This window comes from Streptopelia decaocto (assembly GCF_964273445.1).
Source record: "Streptopelia decaocto genome assembly, chromosome: 17".
Lineage (NCBI taxonomy): Eukaryota > Metazoa > Chordata > Aves > Columbiformes > Columbidae > Streptopelia > Streptopelia decaocto.
The window spans coordinates 1,357,951-1,375,300 of record NC_138672.1 but is presented as its reverse complement, the minus strand read 5'-3'; the positions used below and the strand labels follow the sequence as shown (position 1 = coordinate 1,375,300).

The 17,350-nt window shown below is 63.0% G+C and overlaps 3 protein-coding genes across 6 annotated transcripts; 1 reads left to right on the top strand and 2 right to left on the bottom strand.

The window, feature by feature from the left end:
- Window positions 1-79: 79 nt before the first annotated feature.
- Window positions 80-2,579, bottom strand: PAXX (PAXX non-homologous end joining factor). 4 transcript variants are annotated; one of them, XM_082068061.1, is made up of 7 exons: window positions 2,464-2,579; window positions 2,331-2,391; window positions 2,224-2,258; window positions 1,785-1,975; window positions 1,206-1,280; window positions 624-717; window positions 80-523 (listed from the first exon to the last, which is right to left on the bottom strand). In XM_082068061.1, exons 1-7 carry the CDS (start codon window positions 2,559-2,561, stop codon window positions 484-486), a joined length of 594 nt encoding a protein of 197 aa, XP_081924187.1. In that variant the 5' UTR covers window positions 2,562-2,579; the 3' UTR covers window positions 80-483. The 4 variants fall into 4 exon arrangements, with proteins under 4 accessions (XP_081924187.1, XP_081924188.1, XP_081924185.1 ...); XM_082068062.1 differs by having other exon boundaries at window positions 1,206-1,277; XM_082068059.1 differs by having other exon boundaries at window positions 2,224-2,391.
- A 27-nt stretch (window positions 2,580-2,606) lies between these two features.
- TMEM141 (transmembrane protein 141) lies at window positions 2,607-4,205 on the top strand. The gene is made up of 5 exons (XM_082068065.1): window positions 2,607-2,678; window positions 2,755-2,821; window positions 2,912-2,995; window positions 3,180-3,311; window positions 3,899-4,205. The coding sequence occupies exons 1-5, from the start codon at window positions 2,625-2,627 to the stop codon at window positions 3,976-3,978; spliced, it is 417 nt and encodes a 138-aa protein (XP_081924191.1). The 5' UTR covers window positions 2,607-2,624; the 3' UTR covers window positions 3,979-4,205.
- A 1,548-nt stretch (window positions 4,206-5,753) lies between these two features.
- Window positions 5,754-16,904, bottom strand: ENTPD2 (ectonucleoside triphosphate diphosphohydrolase 2). Its single transcript, XM_082068058.1, has 9 exons — window positions 16,679-16,904; window positions 10,531-10,648; window positions 9,889-10,039; window positions 9,113-9,272; window positions 8,787-9,014; window positions 8,169-8,438; window positions 7,845-7,964; window positions 7,436-7,570; window positions 5,754-6,854 (listed from the first exon to the last, which is right to left on the bottom strand). Exons 1-9 carry the CDS (start codon window positions 16,787-16,789, stop codon window positions 6,654-6,656), a joined length of 1,494 nt encoding a protein of 497 aa, XP_081924184.1. The 5' UTR covers window positions 16,790-16,904; the 3' UTR covers window positions 5,754-6,653.
- Window positions 16,905-17,350: the final 446 nt, after the last annotated feature.

The window sequence follows — 17,350 nt, the reverse complement described above, 5'->3', positions numbered from 1 at the left end:
AGCCCCTGACCCTCCAGGTTCACTTGAAATTCGCCACAGGGCTATTGAGCAAAGAAAACGCAGAATGGATGGACAGATCTGTACTGTCCCCGTCCCCAGAGACCTTCTGGCTAAAATCAGCTTTACTGGAAATAAGTTAAGCACAGGCAATCTTTTTGTTACATGATGGTATAAAAGTTCTTTAAAAACCCCACCAATTCATGCCAAGTGAGGTAGAGAGGTGGCCCCCGCCAGCAGGGAACAAAGCCAGCGCTCCTGCCAGCCCTGCCCGCCTCGGCCCCCCCGGCCCCGCCAGCGCTGCGGCCGGGACCTGCTGCCCGCTCAGGCCTGCCCGGCGCTGGCTCCAGCCCCCAGGTGCTGCTTCCCCCGCCTGGGCACAAGGGGCTCAGCAGGCCCAGGGGGCAGTGAATCCTCCTCCACCAGCCACACAGGTGTTTGACAAGGCTTCATCAGGGCTGTCATCGGGAGGTGGGACAGGACAGGTCAGGAGTCCTCGAAGTCCACTCCAGACGGAGCCTTCTTGCTAGGAGGAGATGGAGGAAACATCACAGCCCAAAGCCCCACACCATGGAGCCCGCTCTGTGCAGCACAGCCCCAGCACCACGCCTGGGAACAGCACTTACCTTTTGAAACCAGGGTTAATTAGAGACTCCCCCGGGATCCTCCTCTTGGCCGGCAAAGCTGAGACAGCACCCCTGCTCTTCCTCGGGCTGGGGTCTGCCTCAGTCAGGACAGGGATTGCAAAAGGTCAGCTAGCGCCCAGGCAGCCCTGCACGCCCCTGCGCACCCAGGGGGAGCCTTCAGCAGCCCACCAGCCCGGCCCAGCGTCCGTGGTGGGTGAGGAAGGGCCAAGCCTGGTCTCCTCTCCCAAAGGAGCGGGGAGCCACGGACCTGCCACAGCCTCCAGTCTGGAAGAGCAGCAAAGCCTGACCCCATCCTGGAGGCTTAGTAAGCAACCTGCCTGGTGATACCCGGCATCTGACCTGCACACAGGGCATCCTGGACACTCCAAGAGCCACCACGCTGAGCCCCGGCCCCTTCTGTGCCAGGAATGGCACCAGGACAGTGGGGCGGCTGACAGCAGCCACAGCTGAGGGGACTCAGAGTGCCCTGGAGAACACATGGACACAGCACCAGCAGCCCCTGGGGAAGAGAAGGCAAACAAACAGTGGGACTAGGGGAGGTGCCCCCTGGCAACTGCCTACCTGGTAGGAAGAGCTGCTGGCTGCGGGCAGCATTCTTCTCAGGGCTGCAGGAAGATACCGCTGTCTCCACCACTGCTGAGACAGGAATCGGAGCCAAAGCTTGTGACAACGCACCCCAATGCAGCATGCATTGCACCCCAAGCCTCCCCAGCAAGCTCCATCCCTCCATAGCCAAACTGACCCACTCCCACCCAGGCTGCTGCTGCCCCAGGATCTTCCTACACCCCTAAAATAGATACTTCTGTAAGGCATCTCCTACACACAGAGATGCATATGTGGTGCTAGCCATGGGGACGAGGTTGTGTTTCTGCACAGAGACAAAACACCGAATCCTCTGATCCCACACGGGACGTCTCCTGCCCAAGGGGAGCAGGTACAGACCCTGGCCAGCCCAAGGGGAAACAGAAGGCAGCACCTCTGCTGCCCAACGCTCCTGGCCAGTTCACCCAGGACCAGCGAGGAGAGACCCCCAGGGAGGCACAGCCTGCGCTGGGTCACCGGGGCACCTGGGGTGAGGGGACAGCACCCCGAAGGTGCCAAGGAGCTGCCCACCCTCCCGCTGCCTTCACCCCTGCAGACCTTCCAGGCGTTGCTCCAGGCTCCGGACGCGCCCCGCCATGCCGAACAGCAGCGCCTGCAGCTGGCTCCTCGCCTCGGCGACGGGCAGCTTGCGGAGCCGCAGCTCCGAGCACGGGCTCTGGTCCCGCAGCTGCAGCACGGCCGGCCCCTCGCCCAGGCTCAGCGCGGCGGCTCCGCGGCCCAGGGCGGCCCTGCGGGGAGCCGGGCTGAGCGGGGCCGGGCGGAGGGGCCGGGCGGAGGGGCCGGGCGGAGGGGGACCGGGCGGAGGGGCCGGGCGGAGCGGGGCCGGGCGGAGGGGCCGGGCGGAGGGGCCCGGGCGGAGCGGCCGGGCGGAGCGGGGCCGGGCGGAGCGGGGCCGGGCGGAGCGGGGCCGGGCGGAGCGGGGCCGGGCGGAGCGGGGCCGGGCGGAGGGGCCGGGCCCCCGCGGGGCAGCACCCACCTGAGCTTCGCGCCGTGCTCCCCCGGCGGGCAGCGCTGCGGAGAGAGAGAGCGGGCACGTCCCGAGCGGCCCTTCCGGCCCGGCCCCCCCGCCGCCCCGGTACATACGCAGCCGAGCGGCGGGCGGGCGCCGAGCTCCCCGGCCCAGACCTCCAGCGCGTCGGTCACACTGCGGGAGCGGCGGCTCAGGCTGTGCCGGGGCTGCTCGGCCCCGCCCGGCCCGGCCCGGCCCCTCACTCACTAGACGGTGCCGCCGGGGCCGGGCCCGGGCCGGCAGTAGCAGAGGAAGCGGCCCGGCCCGGCCCGCAGCAGGTGGAACGGCCCGGCCGGCTCCGCCATGGCGGCAGCGCCGGAAGGGGCGGGCGGCCCCGCGGGCCCTCCCCGGCACTGGCGCCGCCGGCCATGGTGCAGCTGGGGCTGCGGCGGGTGCCGGACAGCGTGGCCGCCAGGCACCCGGTGCGCGCAGGGGCCGGGGCCGGGGCCGGGGCCGGGGGGGCCGCGGGGCGGCCGCGCTGAGCGTGTGTCCCCGCAGGCGCTGCAGCAGTACGCGGCCTGCCAGTCCCACGCCTTCCTGAAGGGCATCGGCACCTTCCTGGCAGGTACGGCCTGGCCCGGCTCCCCGGGGGTGCGGGGCGGCGGCCCGGGCGGGGCTGCAGCCGGTAACGGCGCCCGGCCCCGGGTTCCGACAGGGAGCGGAGCCGCCTTCGCCCTGCAGAAGCTGGTGGGCACGAAGCTGCCGTACGGGCCGCAGTGGAGCCTGCTGCTGGCCGCGGGTGAGCGCCCTGCCGGGCACGGCGGCTGCCGGTCCTTTCCCGGGGGTTTCCGCCCTGGCCGCTGTCACGTCCCTGCTTCCCGTGGCCCGGGGGGCGCTGGGTCGGCTCGCAGCGCAGCCCAGCCCAGCAGGTGCTTCCCCACTGCTGCCTTTGGCAAATGTTGGGAGCATCGTGGTCTCTCCAGCCACGGGGTCCGTCGCCAGCTACATGGTAACCAGAGCTGAGACGCAGAAATGCTCCGACTTCTGGATTTACCTGGAGACAGACAAGTCCCCACAGGAGCTCGCCGTGGCTGGTAGGGTGTCTCAGCCCACAGGTATGTTCACATCTCCCCCCGCTGCTTTCCCTGGGCTTGTCATGCCTGGTTCTTCCCTGCTGCAACAATTTGCTGGTCCTGCCTTATAATTAAGCTGGTAACTGTGTCATTGCCAAAATCCACATCTAAGTCCCACGTTGGCACCCCACAGCTGAGGGATGGGAGAAGGCGCCAGGGTGCCGGTGTGCCCCGAGCTCCCTGCCTGCTCTCGTGGCTCCTGTGTCCCTCTGAATGGGGTCATGGTGCGGGAGCACTTGCTTCTGCCCGCTGCCCCTCCTGCTTTGTGGATTCACGAGAGCCAGAGCGAAGGGCTTGTTTGCTGGAAGAGGCCAAGGGAATGGAGGGAGGCAGTAAACCCCTGCACACCTTGGTCACTCTGTATGGTGGGCAGAGCTGGAGAGGCCCCAGGACAGCAGCTACTTGAAGGTTCCCACAGCTGCTTGCTTCTTTCTTACCTTGAGCTCCCAAAGTCAGGCCTAACTGAAGAGGCGTTACATGCTTCACCAGGGCTCTGTGGTTTTCTGCCCAGCCCTGGTAAACACACCAGGACAGCTGAGGGTCCAGGGAGCGTGTTCTTTCTGTTGCAGAAAATCTGCCCAACCTGGAGGACAGAGAGAACGTGGCACCACCGGTGAGGAGGAACAAGTACGGAGATGTTGTGGAATAGCTGCCGGAGCACAGTGCACCATGCCTGTGTTCTGCTTCACCCCTTCCTGCCTGCCCAGCCTGCTCGTGCTTGCCTGTGGGACTGGTGGGCTCTGCGGCGCTACCCAGGAGCTTGGATGAGTTGATCCTGCAGTGAGAGTGTGGTGGAGACACCGCAGGGATTTCTGCCTCCAAGGTGGCCTCTGAGCATCACACATGGGGGGTACAATAAAAGCTGAGAGCTGAAAATACTCGTTGTGGATGAAGCGAAGGCTGGGCTGGTGGTGTGACAGGAAGAGCTGGGGTGCAGGTGGTAAATGTCACCACTCTGAGGCGACCTCTGCAGTAAATGTTGGAGCAGAGAGCTCTGGTCCCTCTGAGGCTGCGACACTCGCAATCTGACAATGCAGGCCTATGGAATGACTGCAGGCACGGACGACTCCAGGCGAAGTTGAGAGGACAGAGCTGTTGTCCTTAGCCCTGTTTCTTGAGCCTGGCCAGTCACTGTGTCCCTGTCCCCGCAGCGACAAGGCTGTTCTCACCTGCCCGAAAGTGGCTGAGCTGAGCCCTGCAGCTGCATGGCCTCTGGGGGTGTCTTCTCTGTTCCTGCAAATGGGGTGCACATGTGCCCAGAGCCCCTCAGTGCCCCAGACTGTCCATCCAGATCCATTAACCAGCCAGCAAGGGCATGGTGCTGTCTTGAATCCCACGCACCAGAAGGAGGATTAAGAAGCCTCTTCATAAACTCCAAGTCATGACTAGGGCAAACGGGCTGCTCTTGGTGGATGTCCCGCTCTGATTTAGCGGCAGCTGAATTTCTTAGAAGGCGAAGCCCAGCCTGCATTCTGGAAGCTATTGTAACTGGTTTCTTAGAGCAGAGCAGCAGTGTCTCGGCTCCAGAGACCAGAAATACACCCTTCTGTGTGAGAGCTGGAGCTGGTCCTTGAGCCACGCCAGAGGATGGAATCCCTGTGCTGGGGAGACGAGGGGCCTGGGAGGAAACTGGGTTTGAGCACTCAGAACATCATCTGAACTGGCATCACACTCGATCTGTGCAGAGAGACGAGAGGCAGCCAGCAGAGCAGCTAAAAACAAAGTGGCTGCAGGGAACGGGCAGGTTAAGATGAGCACAGTGTACTGGGAGCTCGGCCAGAGCAGGGAGCGGAGCTTGTGCCGCCTGGAAGAGCAAGGGGGGCATTGGGAAACCACAACCCTTGCTAAAGCCGCTCCTCTCTGGAGGCGTGAGGAGGAGCACGGTGGGCAGGAGGCTCTTTAAAGATGGGCTTGACGAGTCAGGACTGGCCCGGCGCAGCTGCGTGCATGCCGTGGTGGCTCTGAGCTGCCAGCAACTGCACAAACAAATTGCCAACCCTGCGGGCTGCTCTCGTACCCTGCTTGGTACCAGAGCTGGTCCCCTGGGAGCAGGGGCTCTCTATGTGCATTCCTTTCATGGGGGCTGTGGCTGTGAGCACAGCAGTGAATGCGTGGGACAGAGTCAGGTTGAGTACTGCCTGCTCACACCTTTGGGGTGACTGGACCACTAGTGCTTGGGAAACCTCAGCCTCGCAACCAGGACTGGTTGAACCTTCACCTCCAGGTGGGCCTTTCGAGCCCACCTTGGTCCATCCTGGAGAGTTCTCTGGGCCGGTAGAGCACACGGAGCCGTGACGGTGTCTCAGCTCTGGGCAGGCTGCGAAGGACTGAGGCCTCCAGGCACAGCCTGACCTGCTGCTGTGTCCAAGTGGACAGCCAGGCTTGATCAGCCCGTTTCTCATCAAGACCCACAGAGCCACAGGAGTGGTTACAAAGATTTATTTCTGATTATAAAAAAAATCCCAACCAAATAAACCGAAACCTTCTGCATGCTTGCATGTCCCTGGTTTTACTCATTTGGAAATGAAGGTGCATCCTCCCAGCTGCCTGGCGTGGGGTGATGCAGGGCTCAAACCCTAAAGCAGTGCAAAGCCCCCTCCCACAGCGAGCCTGTTGCCCCTGTGCTGGTGTGGGGCAGAGGAGGCTCTGGATGTGGCAAAGCAAGTCTGGCTTAGGAACCACATGACTGGGGAAGGCACCATGTCTGGTCCCTGAAGAGGGACCTGGAAAGCTGCCGCTCGCCCCTGCCCAAAGCCCCTGTGGCGAGGCTGGTGGAAGTCCAGGCCAAGATCTGGCCCTCAGGAAGGTCGGTGGGGTTTGTGCATTGACCAGAAAGATGGCATGGGCTCTGGGTGATGCCCAGAGCTCCCGGGAGGCAGGGCTGATGCTCCAGGGGCAGGCTAGAGAGGTCAGCTATAAGGACCAGCGTAAGTAATGCTCCCCGCTCACCCCATGCACATGAGAATAAATCCTGCTGTTGTCCGCACTCACTGGCCCAGTCCAGCCCAGCTCTGGTGGCAGAAAGATGCCCCAGGTCTAAACATCCAAATCCCAAGCCTGCTTTAGGGTCCATCCCTGAGTAGCACCGGGAAACCCTGAAGTCACTCTCCTGCAGGGCCAGCAATCCTCTCCTGTCCTCCACTTTCTGCAGATTGAGAGCAAGGGGAAGGCAAAAGGGACAGCATTCCTCTGGGACAGGCAGTGTCGGGTACTGGAGGAAGACACTTCTGAGCACTTGACGCATCCCAAGTATTCAGGCCATGGAAGCTCCAGAAGGAAGGATGGTGCTGGGTCCTGCAGACAAGGCCCACCCTGTTCCAGCCGTTAGATGGTGCTGGACTTGCTGCGCCGGAGCAGGCAGACGGCAGTCACCAGGGACATCAGGGCGGTGACCACAAAGAGCAGGATGAGGATGACCCAGTAGTTGTACAGCATGCTCTTGTGGGAAGAGGGCTTCTCTGCTGGGATCATGTTGGTGAGGTTCAGCATGTAGCCCAGGGCCCAGCCGATGGAGGTTTCTCCTGCCTGTGGAAACAACATGGCATGATCACCACCCTGGTCAACCAGCTCCATGGCCCTCAAGAGACCTTCCAGGGACCACCTCACTGTCAGCCCAATGGAGGAGAGGAGTGTCGGGGAGTCCACAGCATCTTGAGCCCTCACTTGCCCACTGGTCCAGCCAGCTCAGGGACAAAGCAGCTGGGCTCATCTTATGGGAGAAGGATCTCGTCTGCTCAGGCCAGTCCTGATCTTGCTGCCCATTGCATGGCTTGTGTGGGTGAGAGCACTCGGCAAAGGTGGGATCTTGCCCTGAGATAACTTACCAACAAGCCTGAGCAAAGAGTTGTTTGAGATGGCTGGTGCCTTGAGGGTCAAAGGACTGGAGGACCTGACTATGACTGCCCTACGGTCAGCTCAGCTTGTGTTTTTGCCATCTCCCAGAAGATCCATCCAAAACCTGGGAGTCCCATCCTTCCCCTGTTCCCTGAGATGTTGCCTCAAATTGTTTGGCACTTTGTTGGTGAGGGATCATCTCTCCTGCAGGGCCTTTTGGCGTAATGCCAAACAGATATCGTGACATGAGTATGTGCTGTGGTGTTACTCACCTTCTTCTGGAAGGCGATGTTGGGGAAGGAATGGTTGTTGAAGTTGTAGCCTTTGGTGGTGAGCAAATAAACAAACATGCTGATGGGGCAGTAATCTGGCAGTCTCTTCTCCAGCTTAGGGGCTTTCTGGAGCAGCTGGGTGAGAAGCAGGGAGGGACAAAGGGGTCAGGCCAGCAGGGCCCAGGCTTTGTTTCTGTGGCCTGAAGCTCTGCACGGTTGCATCTGGCTGGCCAAGGTGCTCCTCATACCCGTCGGAGCCTCCCCTGGTCCCACGTAGGAGCCAGCCCCCACCTTTCCCCATCTCCAGGGGTACCAGGACACACAGCCCCCTCCAAGGGCTGCGCTCGGAGCCCAGGCGATGCCCCACATGAAGCAGCCCTCTCCTCCCCGCCGTGCCCGAGGAGCCCACCTCACTCCAGCTGGTGGCACAGATGGTCTCAGCAGCATCCTTCAGGTCACTGGGCAAATGCACAGCTTTCCCCATCACTGTCTGGATGAAGTCAACCGTGTAGAAGAAGGCAGAGAAGGCCTGAGAGAGGAAAGGAGGCGGTTGTGAGACAGGCTGGGAGCAAACCCTCTCCCACGAACAGCCGCTCTGACCAGCATGGTGGGCACAAGCGCCTGCCCTTGCAGAGCTGGGGGTCTTGCTTTGCCACCGTGTGGTGCCCGGGGGTCTGGGGACACCTGCTCATCTATCAGCCGTGCCACCACCCTGCTCCATGCCAAGACTTACAATGAAGTTTCCTGACACCTTCGGCTGGAAGATGCCATCGAAGGAGCACTGGGAGAAGGAGCAGGTGGTGAAGTCGAAGAGCTTGCTGACGAGCAGAGCACAGAGGCTCCCGTTCCCGGTGCCCACCACAGTGACAGTGGTGTTGAGGGCAAGGCCGGGCCTCTCCTTCTCTGTGCAGGGGCTGTCGTAGACGCTGCTCAGCGACAGGCTCTTTTGGTAGCCTGTGGGCCAGCAGGGGTAGGGGACAGTTGCTTGGTAGCTCTGAGCCTGCTGCAGAAGAGACAGATGGGACGTGTGAGTTGTTCCGTAGGCCCAGCTTCCCCCTGCCTGCCTCCATTTCCCTGCTGGGAGGTGCAGAGGAGCTTTGGCATCTTGAGGTGACTTGGGACCTCTTGACTCTGACAGAGGGGTGCAGCACATTATGGAGAGGGTGAGAGGAAGCCTGGGGACCATGGGAGAGGGTGAGGGGAAAAACCCAAGAGCTGTCTGGGAAGGGTGTGCAACCAGCCCTTCGGGGCTGTCCTAGAGCCAGGGCTGGGGGACACCCCTGTATAAACACCAGGGTGAGGGGGCACCTGCACTGTGACAGCCAGCACCCCGCTGAGCACCTGCTGGTACCTGGAGAAGCTTTGAGAGCAGCCTCTTGAGGACCTGGTCCCTTCCATAGCAGAGGAAGCTGTGGGTGTACACTTTGTACGCCTGGCCGTACAGCTTCAGCATCACCTCATTTCTGGGGTCTTCGATGGTGTCCCTGGTTTCAAAGGTGATCTGTGTGGAAGCGCCCCCAAAGTCCATGGCTCCCAGTGTCTTCTTCTGAGGCTGGATCCATTCCCCGAGCCACCCACGCTGAGCAAGGAAGACAAGAGGGGGCACAGGGATGTGAGGAGCTGCAGGACAGCCAGGCCACCACAGCCGTCCCCGGCAGGCGAGGCTCCCCTGCCCACCTTGATGAAGTTCTCCAGGAGGTAGTTTGCGGTCACCCAGCCGAAGACCCCTTCCTCTTCCCCCGACAGAATCTTTGCCCCCCGGAAATCAAAAGGGTACGACCTCAGCGTGGCTGCCACGGCGCGGAGGACGGCGTCCGAGGCCTGCGGGTCTGCGATGCTGCGGGCCAGGCGAGAGGGCGGTGACGGGGCCGCGCCGGGTGCTGGAGCCCCCACGGCCCGCACTGCCCTGGGGGCTCGGCCCCCCGTGGCACAGGGGGTGAGAGGCAGGTGGGTCCTCGCCTGGGTACCTGTAGGAATGTCCCTCGAAAAACCCCTATAGCCCCGTGTCTGTGCTGGAGAGGGAAGCAGGTGGCAGGGATGGTGTGCTCCCTCCTCCTGAGCCATACCCCATGGCTGGGCGAGGGGGCACGGCTCCCTCCTCTATGTGCCTTTTGGGGGATAATTATTGTCACTGTGTCCCATCAGGCTTAGCAATGCGTGCAGGGGGCTTTGCTCCTGGCTAGCCAAAAAGACTGGGTGGGTTATGCCAGTGCTGGCCACATACCAGCCTCTTCTCAGGCCGTGCCCTGCAGAGCATCTCCTGCCCTGAAAGGCAGGAGCACCTCTGCAAGGGACATTTTGCTGGGCAGCTGGGAGGGTTGGGAGCTTCACCTGGCAAAGGGGACACATCACAGTTGTCCGTCACCATCTCCATCCCTGCCGCGGGTGGTGAGATGGCAGGGCGGCCCGGCAGGGCCCCCCAGGCAGCTGGCGTGGCCAGAGCAAGCACTCACTTGAGCAGGCGCATGCCGGCCGTGGCGCCCAGGTAGAGCGGGGTGCCCGCGTGCTTCTCCTTGGGCACGTCTCTCAGAGCCTGGTTCAGGCAGTGCACCAGGCTCGTCCCGGCAGTCGGAGGGCTGGAGCTGTAGCTGGAGATGCCGGGACCTGAGGAGAGGGAACAGCGTTGCTCCTTGTGGGTGAAGATGCTCGGTGGGCAGCTTTGCCCCTCCCAGGCTGTTCAAAAGGCAGGTGCTGCAGGTTTCTGTGGGCATGGAGCTGCCCAGAATTCAGCCACATCTCCATGCCCACGCCACATCCCCCATTAGCTGACAGCTGGGAAAAGGTTGCTTAAATGGAGAGTGCAAAATCATCCCTTGCTCTGCACTGGCCTAGGCAGAAGCTAAATTGTTTCCTGATAGTGCAGTGCATGCCAGGAAAACATAAACCACAGATGGGCACGGCTGCAGGCACCGAGGGGAGATGAGGGAGGTTTGGGGAAGAGGGCTGGACCACTTATAACACCTCACTGTACTGGTGAATACAAAGGGAGGCAGCTGGGCATGGCAGGGGCATTCACCCATGACGGTGCGTGCCTGCGGGGGGTGTGACAGACCCTGCCACCAGCACCGGCCCCGGGGGACTGGGACAGCTCTTACCCTCCACATCGCACATGCTGTGCTCGCCGACCACCCCGGTGTCGTTCTCCTTGTCTGCAGGCCACTTGTAGACAAACATGGCCGTGTGCGAGGACCCGGCGTCCAGCACAATGCCGTACTGCATGGAGGGAGACAGGGGGTCAGGCCAAAGGCCAGTAACCCCCAGCTGCCCCAGGCCATCCCGAGGGAAGGCACTGGGGCTCAAGGACCCACCGTGCCCGCCGGTCCTGCCCTGGCAGTGCCCTGCACGGCAGCTCCAGGAGCATCGTCCGGCAGAGGCAAGCGCCGCTCGGCCCTTGCCCACAGCTGTCTGCACGGGGCCTGCTGGGGGTGCAGCACCGGCAATCTGGATTTTTGGGCAGGGGGAACCCCTTGCCCCCTTGAGCACAGACCAGCAGGCTCTCCCCCCGCTTCCCCTGCTTGCTCCCCACAGCATCTCTCCTGGCCAGTGGGCGTCTGTGCTGAGCGGTGCGGGGGTCCCTGGGGCCAGCGGAGGGGGGACACCTGGGAGCAGCCCCTTGGGGATGCAGCTCACCAAAGAAGGGCACCTCGTCCCTCCTGCCCTTGTATGGCTTGGCCATTCTCCGGCTATAAATAACCCTGCTCCCTCCTGCCAAACTAGGTTTCCCAGCTCCCGGGGAGGGGCTGCCCCGTGTTGCCTTCAGCCCTGCCGGTCGGACCCCTCTGGCTCACCCCCTGCACCCCTCTGTGCCCCCAGCCAGAGCTGCTTCCCTGCCAGAGAGGAGCCTGCGAGTGTGCGCGGGGGGAAAGCAGCTCAGCATCTCTGGGGTGAAATCACTTGAGGCTTAAACCTGGCTCGTCCAAAGGCTCTGTCTGCTGCCTGCAGGCAGCGCCTCTCCCTGCCCAGTGCCCTGGGGCCACACCAGCCCTGCCTGGTAGGTGCCCCAGTCCCATTGCCGTCCCATCCCTGTCCCCATCCCCGTCTCCATCCCCGTCCCTGTCCCCATCTGCGTCTCTGTTCCCACCAGCTGCAGAGTGGGCTCCAGCCCAAGTGGCTGCAGGGCTGGGTTTTGGCCAGCTCAGGCAGCAGGAATGAAGTGTCAGAGCACAGGCAGGGACACCTGGGCTCCCCACTTAGAGGGAACCTGCATTTCCATGTGAAGCTGTGGCCCCACACCAGCAGTACCCCCTGCTCCCCCAGGGAACCATTTCCAATGGGTCACTCTCCCCAGCCTCTCCCGGCTCCCATTAACTGTCTTGCCAAATGCTCTGAGCCAAAAGCCATGAGCCTGCACAGAATCTTCCTCTGCAGCCAGACAAGGGCCAGTGTGCCATGCACTGGTGTGGCGAGTAGCCCCCGGCCATGATGAACGCTGCAGAGAGGAGGACGGGGGCTCAGACGGCCTCCCCCACTCAGCTGCTGCTCCAAAGCACAAAGCTGGGGAGCGGCACCTCCAGTCTGGGCCATTTCTGGGCTGGGTGCTCAGGGCAGCTCGGGGGGCTCTCAGCCGGCTCCTCTGCCCAGCACCCCATGGGCCATGCACCCCCTGGCGCTGAGTGTCCTCCCAGTCCCTCATGGCCACAGCACCTTCTGCCTCACCTGCCCACCCCAGCGCACCCCCTGCACAAGCCATAAAGGATGCTGAGCCTGCCCCAGCGAAGCTGCCTGTCCCAGAGGAAGCCTGCTGGCATGTCACCACCAGCTCCCATCCCATGGCCTTCTCAGCACGTCCCCTTCACTATCCCAGCCCTCACGAGCGGGTGCTGGCATCCCTGCGAGGGGTCCCTGGGCAGGGTCCAACCCCAAAACACCCCCTGCCCGCCTCTGCCACGCATGTGCCCATGCGCCCTGCGGCCACCATGCAGATGTCCTCGGTGTCCTCGCAGGGCACCACACCACATCTGCACCACCCCAGACATCAACCTGGTGTGACATTAGTGTTAACAGGGTGACAACGTTGTCCCCAAAGGCAAAGCATCGCCAAGTCACCCCAAACTTGAGGCTGGGAACAGCCAGGGCCCCAGGAGCAGTTTCTAGCCCCAGGATTATATGGATGGGCTGCAGCGCCCAGGGGGGGATGAGGCTGGGGATGGGGATACCTATGGGTTGGCAGGGGCTAAGAAATGGTGGGTGGGAGGCAGCGAGGCTGACCCGCAGCACAGGGGCCACCCGCTGCCACACCAGGGACGGGGCCAGCACGGCGGGAGCAGCGCTGGGGATGCCAGACCGACCCTGCAGCAGGAACGGACGTGGCCGCGGGCTTGGACACACGGCTGTGCCCAGGAGGGGCAGGGGATGTCCCGCACGCCTGTGGTGGGGAAGGGTGGTTCAGATTCCTCCTGCCTTCGCCAGGGCTGGCTCGGTGGCGCTGCTGTCAGCCCCACAGAGAGCTGGCACGGGGCGCACACGGGGGGCTGCACACGTTGTGGAGCTGTACACGGGGCAGTTGCACACATGTAGGTGCACATGTGCACACGTGGATATGTGCATGTGCTGTGTGTGCCTGCAGGTGTGCACTTTGGGGTGCGTGTGCACAGACATGCGAGTGTGTGCAGACTTAGGTGTGGAGGTGCATGTGAACGTGCACACACAGGTGTGCCAACGTTTGTGTGCACACGGGTAGATGTGTGTCTGTGCGTACATGCGTTCAGGTGGGTGTGGGTGTGCGTGAGCATGCGCCAGCGTGGGCACACGTGTGGGGCAGCCATGCTGCCCGCTCAGGCCCAGGGAGCTGGAGCACATGTGGTGGCAGTGGGATGCGGCACAGACCCGCCTGGGGGAAGCCCTGTGGGGAGGTGTCATGTTTGGGGTGACAGGGACAGCGCTGGGGCAGGCTGCAGAGCCAGCTGCCCCATGGAGGTGCATCCTGGTGCCCTTTGCTGCCAATGTGTGTGGGTTGGCAGGGCTGGTCTCTCCTCTCAGGTCCTGGTGCCTGGGTGAGCAGAGTCCATTGCTCCTGGGTGTGGGGTGGCAACGATGGGCAGCAGCTCCAGGGCTTGCGGGTGAGGGACAGTCCGCGGGACTCCCTGAGCAGTGGCGGCCCAGCCCCAGCAGCAAAGGCAGCAGCTCTTGGGCTTGGCCAAGGTGATGACATGTGGCAACACGAAGCGCTGCAGTGCAGTGGCCGCTGCAGTGCAGGGAGCGCCCAGCGCCCAGCCAGCCGCCGGGGCTCCCTCACCGCCCGCCCCAGCCCCCTCTGCCCCGCTCCTGGGGAGCACAGGATCTCGCACCCCAGCCTGTCTCCATGGAGGAGTCATCCTCCCCGGGGGCACTGGCAGCGGTGAGCAGGGTGGAAGCCACATGCACAGGTGTGTGTGCACAAAGGGGCTGAGGCAGACCTGGATGGCCAAGAAGGATGAAGGAGATGTCCCGCTCCCTCCGCCAGACCCAAGGGTACACACACGCCTGCAGCACCCACACAGGAACCGGGGACAGAGGCACCCACAGCGGGGCTGCGATGGTGCCAGGCCCTGTCCCAGCTCCTCTCCCAGCGCCTGTGCCTGACACTGGAGCTGCTGCATCACCCAGTGCAGAGCAGGTCCCCAGTGCGGGCTCGAGCTGCGGCTGAGCTGTGGGGTCGCAGGGAGCTCTGGCAGCTCGTCTGCAGGGGCCCCGCAGATGGGAAGCCCCGGGAGGGAGAAACCCGCCTGAAAGCTTCATCTCGTTAGTGATTTGCAGCATAAGCACTGCCCTCAGCTCTTCCAGACGAGGTGTCCTGCGCCTGCCAACGAATGGGCTGGAAACAAGGATGCCCTGGCACACTCCTGCGGCGGCGCCTGGCTCTTGTCCGCCCCGGCATGCTCGGCTGCTGGAACCCTGGGGCTTGGTGGGGCCTCACACGTGTTCGTGGCCCTGGCCCCAGCCCGTGGGACAGTCCCCCACCTCCTGGTGGCACAGGGGTGATGGATCTTTCTAACAGCAGGACACCCTGACCAGACTCTGGTGATGCCACAGGGCCAAAGGACACAGGGATCCCCAGTGTGGCCTTGCACCAAGACAGTGTCCCGGTGCCACCCCTGGCCTCGCTGCCACCTGGGTCACCTGTGGCCCCACAGGCTCTGCCCCGTTGGCACGTCCCTCAGCGCAGCCCAAGCCAGGGCTGCTCAGCCCTGCAGCCCCTGCAGAGAGGCCACAAACGGCAGGGACAGCCCCAAAGGCCATGGTGCAGTGAAGACACGAGCAGGGCTCAGGTTCCCCCATGAATACGCAGCTCTGCCCAGAAACATCCCACTCCCCAGGGGAGGAGGAACAGTGGGGCACTGAGAGCTGCCCGACTGGCTGCAGCCCCACACCAGGCCCCATGGCCATGCAGCCACCACCCCACAGACTCTGCGGGATCCCCCACAGCTCAGCAGGGGCTCAGCCCGGCCCCACAACACTGCATCTCTCCCAGGGGCACTGAGACCTGGGCGGCCCCCAGGTCTGCGGTGGTTGTGATGGGTTTCCTTCCCACCACAGAGCCAGGGAAGAGCCCAGCTGCCTTGTAAGAGCCATTGGAGAGATTTGCCACAAGAAGGCAAGAGCTCCCGGCGGAGCCGCAAGCCCTGCCGCGGGGACGCGGGACGGGGAACACCGCGCTCCCGGGACTTGCCGCAGGATATCCTGGCAGCAGGATAACTAATCCAGGATATTTTTAGGGCTATATTGCAAGCAAAGGAGATGGAAAGTAAAGACATGGAGCCGTAGCTCAGCAGTGAACAGCTCAGCAGCTGCTGTAACGGGAGTGAGCCAGCACAGACCATGTCTTGCCCAGGAGGGCGGGGGCAAGCCTGGGGTCCCCACAGCAGGACCAACCTCCTCTAAATCGTGTCTGCACATTTGGGGCTGAGTTAGACTAAGACAAAGCTTTACATCCCCAAAACAGCCATGAGCTCTTTGCAAAAGCACAGCCCCTCACAGGAACCGGAGCTGCCGTGACGCCGGTGCCGAGCTCTGTGCCGAGCTCTGTGCCGAGCTCTGTGCCGCACCGCGCGCACTGGGCTGGACCTCACGCCTGCTTGGAACGGGGCAAGACCCCAAATCCCCAGGCCGGGTGGTGGAGCAGGCCAGGACCCATGTGGGTGTTTGGGGATGCTCAGCCCCAAGCGGCAGTGCTGCCTGCAGACTGGAAGCTGCCAGCACCCAGAGAGAAAAGGCACAAAAAAAGCTCAAAAATGAAATATCTGGTAATGCATCTGGCTTAAAACCTAAGCTTGGAACCAGGAGGAAAAAAGGCTTTCCAGACTGACCCGAGTGCTGCACACAGGCCTCAGCGCTGATCCGTCTAATTCCCCTGTGTCCAAAGAGTCAAAAATCCGTTTTGGAACCAGCTATGGGCACTGCTCAATGTGCCCCAGCACGTGGCAAGGGCTGGTAAAAAAGGTGCCACAGGGAAAAAGAGTTGCTAGTTATACCAACAGCAGCGAGTATCATCGTGGCTAAGCCAGCTCGTCTTCAATACAGCTGATACACCAGAGAGAAGGCAACACATCTGGCATCTGGGCTGGCTCAGAAAGTTCCAAAGCAAATTGCTTGGGATGAGAAAAAGGGGATTTTGGATGAACCATTTTTCAGGACAAGAATATATTCCCCACTGAACAGCTCGGTCTATCAAAAAAGAAAAGAAAAAAGAAGACTTTTTTAAAACAAAAGACTTGGGCTGCAAAATGTCAACCGGGGGACTTGGCCAAAAAGAAACTGGTCAGGAACTTCTTTCAGCATTGAATTTACAATGACAAAGAAATAAAAAGCAGCTCATTTTCATAGGGAAGTGCATTTCTCGTCTGGCAGTGCTGGCTGGGGCAGCGCAGCTGGAAGCCGGGGTGCTGGGCGATGCTGGGTGCCCAGGGTGCCCCATCCCCAGACACACGGGAGCAGATGCTGACACGGCTGCTCAGGCCTGGAGGGGACACATCCGGACACGCCACTGCTCTGGTACAGTGTGCCCGAAAGATTCCTCTCTCGAACGGAGGTCTGAGGTGGCGGGGCTGGGTGTCCCTGCAGCCGGGGGGCTGCTCCCTGCTCCCCCAGCTCAGGCAGCAGTGCGGGGACCCCCAGCCCCGTGTCCCCGCCGCTGGGGATCCCCGGGCTGCAGGAGCCTGTCCCGCCCCGGCCATCCCGCAGATGGGGGTGTCCGCTGCGGCTCCCCCAGCCCCAGCAGCCCAGGTCCCTCCGGTGCCCGTTGTCCCCGGTGCCGGCCCCGCTCACCTTGAAGCCCGGCGGTCCCCGCGTGTCCCCGGAGCCGAGGCAGAGCAGCAGGATGCCCAGCAGGCAGCCCAGGGCCAGCAGCAGGAGGACGACGGCGACCCGGCGGGCCATGGCGGGGCCGGAGCGGGGCAGGTGAGCGGCTCCGCGGCGGCTGCGGCGGCTCCTGCTGCTCCTCCTCCCCCGCCTCCTCCTCCTCCTTCTCCTCGCCCGCCTCTCCCGGCTGAGTCACCGCCGCCCCGGCCCCCCCGGGCGGGACACCGGGCTCCGTGGGGCTGCGGGGGGCCGGCCCGGCTGCGGGTCCCGCCTCTGCCCCTGGCCCGGGCTCGGCTGCGTCCTGTCCCCCCGCCCCGGGCATCGCCCCTGCCCCGGGCTCGGCCCCATCTCCTGCCCTGGGCATCACCCCTGGTCCCAGAGATCAGCCCCATCTCCCTCCCCGAGCACAGTACTTGACCCGGGGACTCAGCCCCATCCCAGCCCCCCAGGTATCACCCTTGCCCTGGGATCAGCCGTGTCCTGCCATGCTCCCCGCTCCGGCATCACTGTTACTTCGGGGCTCAGCCCCAGCTTGTCCCTCCTCCCCGGGCAAGTCCTCTGTCCCCGGGATGGGTCTCAGCTTCCTACCCCCACCAGGCATTGCCCTTGACCAGTCCCATCCTGTCCCCACCAAGGCAT